At 43.6% G+C, this 10,018-nt stretch overlaps 1 protein-coding gene across 17 annotated transcripts in view; it reads right to left on the bottom strand.

The window, feature by feature from the left end:
- Positions 1-899: 899 nt before the first annotated feature.
- Positions 900-10,018, bottom strand: part of SETD5 (SET domain containing 5) — an 84,848-nt gene continuing 75,729 nt past the window's right edge. For all 17 annotated transcript variants that reach the window (XM_059161584.1, XM_059161589.1, XM_059161585.1 and 14 more), the window contains 5 exons: positions 8,116-8,586; positions 4,992-5,290; positions 3,992-4,125; positions 3,396-3,484; positions 900-3,009 (listed from right to left, as the gene is read on the bottom strand). In XM_059161584.1, coding sequence (XP_059017567.1) covers positions 2,401-3,009; positions 3,396-3,484; positions 3,992-4,125; positions 4,992-5,290; positions 8,116-8,586 — 1,602 coding nt within the window. In that variant the 3' untranslated portion in view covers positions 900-2,400. The remainder of the gene's footprint in view (positions 3,010-3,395; positions 3,485-3,991; positions 4,126-4,991; positions 5,291-8,115; positions 8,587-10,018) is intronic.

Here is a 10,018-nt window from a genome sequence, read left to right as displayed (position 1 = left end):
ATCACCAAAAACAAATGCCTCATAGTTTTTGAGTGGGAAAGAAGAGGGCCAATAAATAGCTGCCGAATGAATTAAGGCCAAGGTCAGGAACTCCAGTCCAGTTTAAATCAGTCTATAACGTTCAATTTCACTGTTGCTGAATGGTCTTGATACTGGCCTGACTTGAATCATAAAAGGCTGAAGGAAGATCAGTACATATTCCTGGTCCATTATGTGCAAAAACAACTCCATCGAGAGCATATGCCTCTTCAGGTAAGGGTAGAAGTAGGAAAACCAAGCAAGGCAAGGTCAGAGAATTTGACAAAGAAGTTCTCAACTTTATGATTATTATGGTTAAGAATTTTATTATCAAAATTATTACATCTCTTGTGAAAGTTCAAATGTTACAGCAAGGTGTAAACACTCCACTTGAGAAAGAAGTGATACTTCTTCCCTTCCAAGAGTTCCCCCCACCCCCCCCGCCCCCACCCCCCCCAGAGGTCTGGTCTTGACAGCACCCTGCCCACACAGAGTGGCTGGGGTCTCTGCACGTGCCAGGCAGGGTGAGGGCCGCCTGCCCGCTGGCCTCTCCCCTTAGCCAAAACCAAGGGGAGAATGCAAACCCCAGCCCAAATGGAGAGACATTTACATACGTTTTATATAATATACAAAGAAACCAGCATCCCAGGCAACATGATTTCCACTCCCAACGCTCTCCCAGACTGATGGGTTTGTGGGGGAAACAACAAAAAGAAAAGTATTCTGCTGAGGTTTCAGCATTAAAAAAAAAAAAAAAAATCTCCCCTCATTTGAGCAAACACCTGATTTCAATTTTGAAAAAGTGAAATTTTGTAACAGTCACACACAAAGAGAGAAGGCTGTGCATATGATAGTTGTAGGAAAGGATAGAAAAGAAGGGGGATGCAAGAGGCTGGGGACAAAAAGAAGAAAACCAATTGAAAGGAAGGAGGGAGACTCACAGTATTATCTTGTCCAAAAGAAAAGAAGTAAGGTCCACTGCAGCACCAGGGATTACACCTGTCATATATTTGCTACCCCTACCATGGTTATAACTGAATACAAAATTAGATAAATAAAAACACGCCGGATATTACAGTAAACAAGTGAAAGAAAATAAGCTGGCAACCGTATGGAATTTTTAAAAAGATTGTGTACCCCACCTGGGCGGGCTCCAGGGCTCCCACAGGGGCGTACAACAGGCACGATGCACTGATGGGGAGAAGCCAGTCTGCCCGTGTCTCTCATCCAGAACAGTGTTAGGTGTGTGGGTGGCTTTGTAACCCTCTCACCTGGGCCATTCTCAAGTCAGCATCCCCCAAAGAAATGTGGGACATGCCCACACACAATCACAGTCCTGTCGGTGCCACTCCACAAACGTATCTTTCCACTCTTACCCTGCAGTCACAAGTGCGTGCTCCCTAATCATGGAGGTGGTCCTATTCACGGGATCGTCAACTCCTGATTAACTGGGAGTAGAAAAAATAAAATTCAAAGAATTCCCCAAACATTTGGGATCCTTACTAATCAAATTTATTGCCAACAGCTGATAAGTAGCAATGCAATTGGCCCATCTCACTTATTTCTCTTTTTTTTGCTTACTTCCTTTCTGGATTACTGAGCTGTGAGACAGCTTGGGGAGGGGTGGGGGATGGGAACAGCTGGAACTCAGACAATCTACTATGATCATCTGCTCCTGAATCATCAGAAGTTGATGAAGAGCTTTTCTTCAGAGAGCCAGGCACCCCTCAGCCAGAGCACATTCCAAGTTTTGCTATCCCTGCCTATTTCTTGGTGATTTTAAGACAAAGGTAGGGAGAATTCTTGATGGACACATCTTGGCCAGATACCTGCTTTTGGAATGGTTATCACAGGGCAAACATTTCCATACCTACCTTTCTTCTTAAGTGCATAAAAATCCTAATACTACTCAGATGGCTTGGGGCTTTGAGATTGGCTCTTTATGCTTTTTTCCTCTGAGAAGAAAACTTCTTTTTTGGGGGGAGGGTGTGTGTGTGTTTGTGTGTGTGTGTGTGTGTGTGTAAAAAGATGTCTCCACTGCACAAGTGACTACAGGCTACAGGCAAGGACGGGAGACAGAGGCTTCAACAAGACTCATTGCACTTAGAACCGTTACTAACCGGAACACCATTTGCTTGTCAACAATGTACCCTTAACAGCAGGGAGAAACTTCTTTATAGTCTCTGCTTCAGACAAGATTTACATCTTTCTCCAAGGCCAGAGCCAGTCGCGACCACAAGTCTCGTTTCTTGTCGACCAGACCTAGTCCTCTGGCACCTTTGTACCCTCTTCCCCAGCAATATGCTCGGCCTAGGTTCCAGAGGCAGCTGGAAGGAAGCAGCTATGGGCTCATTCAGTTCTGTTTGCCCAAATCCAGAAGCCCTAGGAAAGTCCTGTCTGAGTCTTGACTCCTGACCCTTGCAGCGGCTGGAGTCGGTACTGGTGCACACCCCCACTCCCACGGTGTGGGTAGTGCTGTGAATTGGAAACCGCAGATACCCTGGAGGCCTGGTAGGCAGCGGACTGCCCAGCACTGGGCAGACTGATAGTCCGTAAGTCTGATGGCAATGACGATCTAGAGTTCTGAGGGAAGGAGGTGGAACTCAGAGTTCCTGTGCTGGACTGGGAGACCGAGTCTGAGGTCGGCGAGTCTGAGGGGCCCTGTGGGGTAGGGCTAGCAGCACTAGAAGGGCAGCTCCTCCTTGGAAGATTGCTGCCAGTGCTGTTTCCAGAATGTGGCTGGCTGCTATAATACCCTGGTGTCCCCGTAAATGGGGCCAACGAGTCTGTGGATACAGGGTGGGCGGGGCTGGAATAGGACGCAGAAGAGAGGGAAGATTCTGAAGAACCGTGAGAGGGGGGATTTCCAGGTCTCAGTGCAGTAGTTCGATAACTGTATCCTGGAGATTGGGTGGGATGTCCTCTAAAGGGGGAGGAACTCTGTTGAAGGAGGCTTTGTGATTCTGTCCGTGGACTATCACACTGCAGGAGCTAGAAAGAGTCAGGAGGAAAAGCATAAGGAGGTGAAAAAGTCCCTATTTAAGCCATTCAGGCTTGTGAATATTTAAAACACCCTACTTTTTCTTCTTCTCCTTCTTCTCCTTCTTCTTCTCCTCCTCCTTCTTCACCTTCTTCATCTTCTTAACCATTTGTTCTTTTTAGGATACCAAAGACAGTAAAATGGCTGTCTCTGATCATTTTATTTATTTTTCTGGCATGATTTATTACCTGAAGGTGAGCAGAGGATGACTTATTTCCAAGGCTGCTGAAACTATATGCAAAGACGGCATCTCAACTGCAAAGGATGGCCAGGATCACAAAATATTGGAACCCAGAATATACTCCTATGCCCAGAGATGAGCAATTTCTCGTCTCACCTGGTAGCTGTATCTGGAAGGGCTGTAAACGGCTGCTCCTTTTGAGAGTGCTGAGCTCAGTGTCTCTGGGCCTTCTCCATCTGCAGGGTCTGGAAGATAATAGAAAATCAATTTGGCTTTCTAGAATTAAGTGAGAAATAGCCATTGTTTATTCAAATTGCCAATGGTATCACCAATCCGTGCTACTTTCTTTTTAACAAATCAAGTGAATGCAGCATGCCAGAGGGGCAAAAGGAGTGGTTAATTATGGGTGATGTTTTAAATGCCTGGTCTGATTCCTGTCTCCTTCTTTCTCTTCATCCTTCATCAAAACGGATTTCTTTGCAGAGAAGAAAGGTATCTCTTGGGAAAAAACAGAGGGGAGCGGGGTTGGGGGAGGCGGGACAGAGAGAGAAAGACAACACTAGATGGATGCAAGATCTTAAGAATGCTGGAGCCCAGAACAATGGAAGCAAGACTGACCTGCAACCTTCTTTCCAGTGGAGCCTCAATGCATAAGAAACTGACTCACTTCAGTCCAGCATTTAGTGAGCATTGTGTAGAGCCTGGCTCGTGTGTCCCTAAACCTGGCTGGCATCAGAAGGCCATGGGCTCACCTGAGTCTTTCTCTGTGATGTTACTCTCCCAAGTGGGAGAAGGCTCTCCTTTTTGGGCCACCCTCACACTGCTTCGGAGGACCTTGGGGATGCTCCCTCCTTCTCGGAGTCGTTCTACTGATGTGGGAACCATCCTGTAAAGGGAACAGAGTGCAAGTTTATGTCACAGGACTTCAGAGTCAAGAGTCTGGAACAAATGAAGCTCTCATAAAGGCTGTATAATACATTCTCTTACAACATCCTCTTCAGGACCAGTTTAAAACAGGAATTTCTTTCTCTGCCTTAAATTACAGAAAAAAGGAATTTAAAGATGTCTACATTTGACCTCTATTGTGAAATGCGAAATTTTTTTCTTCTGTGAAGTCATGTGCCTGACACATAGTAGTAATTTAATAAATGCTCTATAGATTAATAAACATTACTCATTTGAGTCAGGTCTTTTCTTTCCCAAACTTCATTGCTTCAGTTCAAGATCCCTGAACAGCCTCATTCTCTACATCTCCCATTTGATGCTCAATACCTGCTACTATTTATTATTTATTTACTTACAGTGGTATTTATCTATGTGGTCTCCCCTAAACTAGACAAGACCTTTCAGAATATGTCTTATCTTTCTGTACATGCTATCTGTGTGCAACTGAATCTTCTGTTGTAATTTAAGTGGCACTGAGCTGAACTCCTGACTTACCTTTCATTTGAAATGAATATATAGAGGAGGCAGTATTAGTGCCCAGCAAATAAAATAGCTCATCTGTGTCCACAACTAATAGCATCCAAAGTGTTGTTCTGCAGGTTCAGTGGCAATTCTTTGCTTCTGTAAAGCTGAGGGGGTAGGGGAGGGGTCATGGCTGATGCTATTAAATTAGCTGCACAGCATAGATGGCACTGCTGCTGCCTTTTTCAGTAAGTATTCCACTATATTTTAGGTAAAATTGGGAATGATTCTAGATGTATGCTTCCCTCTTGAATTTAATTATTTCAGCATCAAACATAAACTTACCACCTACTGCTGATATTCTCTTGAGGTCTGCAGTGAGATGAAGTGCCTCTGGAATCTGATGGGCTTACCGCCTCCATATGGGACATAGAGGAATGAGATGGGGAGAATTTTTTGTGAGGGGAAGACGGGGTTCGGGTTGAGGATCCCTGCACACCATGGGCACCAGTGTCAGAAAGTGAGTTACTGCTGCCTTGCCCAGCTCCTGCAGACTTGCTTTTGCTCTGTGCAGAGTCACCTCCCCCACCAGCAGAATTCTCCTTGGCTTCTTGTTTCCGTTTGCGGTACTCCAGCAGGGAGACCTGGGAGGGAAACAAGAAACAGAACTCTAGCCAGACATCGTCAGGGGATCACTAGCAATAGGGAAAGAAGATGGAACCCTCATAAACCACTAGCCTGCCATGCAAACAAAGCGGGCACCAACAATAGCAACCCTTCCTTCAGATGTGAGAGAACTGAGCACGCTACATACTTAAATCGGTCAGAAACTGGTAAGGAGATGAAAATATCCAGGAGATGACATTTTTTTTTTTTTTTAAGATTTTTATTTATTTATTTATTTGTCAGAGAGAGAGAGAAGAGCAAGAGTGAGCACAAGCAGAGTGGCAGGCAGAGGCAGAGGAAGAAGCAGGCTCCCTGCTGAGCAAGGACCCCGATGTGGGACTCGATCCCAGGATGCTGGGATCATGACCTGAGCCGAAGGCAGCCGCTTAACCAGCTGAGCCACCCAGGCGTCCCAGGAGATGACATTTTTGAAGAACAGTGTTCACCAGCAGACCTCAACCTTTTTCATGCCTTCAAATAACTGAGATCGCCGTGACCCAGTAACAGAAGCGTGCTATCAGCTATTTGCTACAATGGTAACACCTATAAGGGGAAAAGGGGAGCTGGGAGCTGTGTAGTTTGAAAAAGCCTCCCAGGTGATCTAAACAGCTCTTTCCCAATCCCTAAGAATCCCCACAGTAAGTTGTTTTTTGTTTTCTTTTTTTTAAAAAGGGGGGGGGTTTAAAAACAAAAGGAAAAGCCAACAGTTCAGGGTTTTTAAACGCGTTCAGTTTTTCAAGATACATGCAGGGATTTATTACTGTTTGTCTTACACATAGGAAACTAGTGTAGAAAGACAAAGAATGATCTGCAGTTTATATTATAGCAAGCTAGTCTGGGAAATGTACACTTGGAAACTTTTCCCAACTCTGCCTCATTCTCTCTTGATTGCCAAAACAAGGCCTTCCTCTTTGGCCTGCCCAGCACACTTCCTCTTTACTGTTACAACACGCTGCCCACACTGGCTGTCAACCTGTGTCTTGATTTTTCCTCCACTAAACTGTATGGTCTATGAGGGCAAAGATCAAATTTTTAAATCTTTAAAATCCAGCACAGAGCCTGATAGGCAGCAGGTGCTCAACAATTCTCCAATAGCAAATTATGATTTCAATCACTGTTGTACATAATAAATGAAACCAGAAATCCAAGAACATTTTAATTTTTGTTCCTGATGGTCAATGCTGTTCATACAATCATCTTCTAAACCCACTGGTATCTTACTCCAAATTATCTGCCAGTGTTTCTGCCTTCTATTCAGGGCTCTCATTTTTCTGCTCAAATGTAAAATATAACCAAAATGCAAAGTACTACCATCTTCTGTATTCGTTTTTCCATATACAATCTTGGAAAAAAATTCATAATAATAAATTCTGGTAATGTATTTCATTGAAATGCAAATACCAAAAGTCACTAGGTTACATTTCAATGAGACTACTACAGATATCCTGCAATTGTGTGAGACTGTCACACACAGAACATGTAACATCTCTAGCCCTGCACACTAAATGGAAGTTCCCGTGGCAACCCAAAATATCCCCATGCATTTTCAAATGCTCCTAGTTGAAATCCACTGACCTAAAAAAAGCACATTTTGGGCTTTGTAATTTCTTGAACAGGCATTACTTACAAGTTAAAGTCCCAACCTGTTAGCCAGCAGTCTATGGCCTGTCCCTGTTCTACCATCTCTTTCCATACTCTCCCTACCTTTCACTCCAGCAGCATTCAACTGTTTGCACCACACTGCATCCCTGCTGCCTACTCAATGGAGTGTCACACAGCTACAAGTTCTGCTTTCCTTCCGTAACATCCTTACCCTTACTTGTTGGCAGACTGTTTCCCACTTACCATATGAGATCAGCTAAATCAGTGAGTGACCTGTCATCTCTCATTCCACCACCTCTCAAACTAGCTAGGCGCCTGTTGTTCGTTCTCAATGTACCCTCCACATATATGACTAGACTAGGTTGTGGCTAAGGTGTTCTTATTATATCTGAAGAATTCCTTTGAAGTATCCACTGCCACTGTAATTACTTAATAATACAAGTATCTTCTTACCTCAGTCTCACTTGCTTTAAGTTCCAGAATTTAGGAAGCAACATATAGCATATTGGCAGTAAGACCATGAAATCTGTAATCAGACAGACCTGGACAGTGTCCTGGCTCTTCCATTTACTAGCTATGTGACCACGGGCAAGTCACTCAACCTGCCTTAGTTTCCTCATCTGCAAAATGGGAAATTACCCATCTTACAGGATTACTGTGAGGATATAATGCATAAGAAAAAGGTTAACACATGAGAAGTGCTAAATAATACACGTAATTAGCATTCTTCTTTTCCATTTTTCTATCCTTTGATTGTATAGCAGGTGCACAGCACATACATGGCAGACATTTAAATTTGTTGAATATTTGTAACACTCATCAAGTTGTATTAAAACAGTCTTTCTTAAAAATGAAACAAAACAAAACAAAACAGCGGTGCCTGGATTGCTCAGCTGGTCAAGTGTCTGCCTTCAGCCTGAGTCCCACATCTGGCTCCCTCCTCAGTGGGGAATCTGCTTCTTCCTCTCCCTGTCCCTCCCCCTTCTCATGGTCCTCCACCCCCATCTCTCAAATAAATAAATAAAATCTTTAAAACAAAACAGTCTTGTCTTTCACTGGACATGGCAGAGATTATGTCTCATGACTTTCTTTTCCTCACATGGAGAATGGTGCTAAGCACACAGCAGTTAACTCAGTAAGTATCTACTGAATTGCTTAGATACTATTCCGCAAAAGGGCCTATATAAGATAAAACACTTACCTTTTTCCTCTGTGGTGGGTTCTGGGGGGCAGATGGGACTCCTTCACAAGCCCTTTCACCACCAGGTGACATGGATCCACGAGAGAGGTCTTTCATAAAACCATGTTCGTATCTGCTGGGAAACCCTTCTGCAGGGGAGCAATATCCCCCATCCAAATGTAAAGGCTTCCTATCCCCTACTAGGGGAGACCCTCGATACAGTCCATCTGCTCGAGGCATAGCGTTCAATGGGGAGTAGGCATACATTAGATTAAACTCTGTCCGAAATGCCTGGTCCGAGTTCCTTGCAAGAGTCTGATGTCCATCTCCACTCCTGCTTGGAAAGCCAGTCTCAGAGGGGGGCCCGACAGAGGGATGAGGAGCCAGATCAGAAGGACCCGAGTTGATCAGGGAAGGTCGGTCAGCACAGCTGTTAGTGTTGGAGTCAAGGTAGCCTACTTTTGTCAAGTCCAGGTCTTTCCGGTGACAAAGCTGAAAGAATAAAAATCAAGAGAGACATGGAGGAGGAGGCGGGGGAAGGAAAAAGTCAAAGGGCAGAAAGGAAGGGAAGTGAGAGGGGCACAGGTGAAAGGTAAGAGGGATGGGGTAAGAAGGATGGGAGTACAAGAAAGAAAGCCGTTAACATCTGTAAAAGGCCCATGGAACAAAGGTATATACAGGCCAGATTATTAAAGAATGCCGGCCTTTCACAAATTGCTTTAAAGTTTTCTGGATGAGAAGCCTGGGAAAATCAGAATTAAACAATTGGCCAAATGTGACTATTTTGCCTGCTTAGCCTTTCATCAGGTTTGCCGAGTCATCCTGAACTACATTAAGGGACTGGAAGTATAATCAGGGATTTACCTGAGCCCCATGTATGCTACAGGGGTGAGACTGGTGTTTTAACACAACAACTGGCTTCTGGTGTTATTCATTTGTATTTAATACTGATGGAAAGTGGGAGGAGGGAAAAAGGGAAAGAAAGCAGTTAAGTAGAAAGTCAAGTATTTAAGTTACTGGTTTAGTAGAGGAGAATGGTATTAGTTAAAGACATCAACCAACCAGTTCTTCACTCACTTTCACTATTAAGTATGTGTGCTTCTCAGAAAACTTTCTGGCCACTCAATTCTTTACCCTCTGATGTATGTCCACATACTTTAAGACCACTAATGCCCACCACTGCAGAGCACCCAAAATGCTGAATTGTATCAAAAATAAACCGTATCTACTCTTTGGTATCATTACCTCCCAAAACCAAGATTTTCCATCACTAGGTCAACTATTACTCTTAAGAGAGAATGGTACCAAAAATCCAGATGTCACACCATGATTTCCTTACAAGAGTAGAAAACACCCAGAAAACCTTTAGTACACTAGAAGACAACCTTTATCAGATTCACATTGATTTATAAAATTCTGACTCAGAATTTTATCAACTATCACCAAGATTAGTACTACATTTTTAACTGGAAAGGGGTAGAGTTAACAGTTCGTTTAATTTCTGAAAGGTTATGAAAGACTATAGCTTTCACTTCAAGAGGAAAAAGGCTCTGTGTGGATTCACAGAGTTAATCATTACTAGATTTGTCCAAATATTTGAACAGTTAAAAAAACCCTAGCACTAAAATCTGAATTTAACAACTCCACAGCAGTAGGGTGCCTAAGAAAAACACTCAACTGGATATCCTAAGAGATACTACTTGTATGCCACCACATCTCCACTACTATAGAAGAAAGGCCTGTGTGACAGAAGCCATGTGCTGACTTAGTTTCCTTGCATACCCAATAAAGAGATATAACGAAAATGGAGAGAGCCGAGAGGCAGGACTCTCTTCCTAAAGAAACTGTTCAATCTATCAACCAAATCTATCAACCATCCCGTTAAACAGAGCTGTCAGATTAAATCCTGAAACAAGACATAACT

Source organism: Mustela lutreola, chromosome 2, assembly GCF_030435805.1.
Source record: "Mustela lutreola isolate mMusLut2 chromosome 2, mMusLut2.pri, whole genome shotgun sequence".
In the NCBI taxonomy this organism is placed as follows: domain Eukaryota; kingdom Metazoa; phylum Chordata; class Mammalia; order Carnivora; family Mustelidae; genus Mustela; species Mustela lutreola.
The sequence above is the reverse complement of the archived record's forward strand: the minus strand, read 5'-3'. Positions and strand labels throughout refer to the sequence as shown.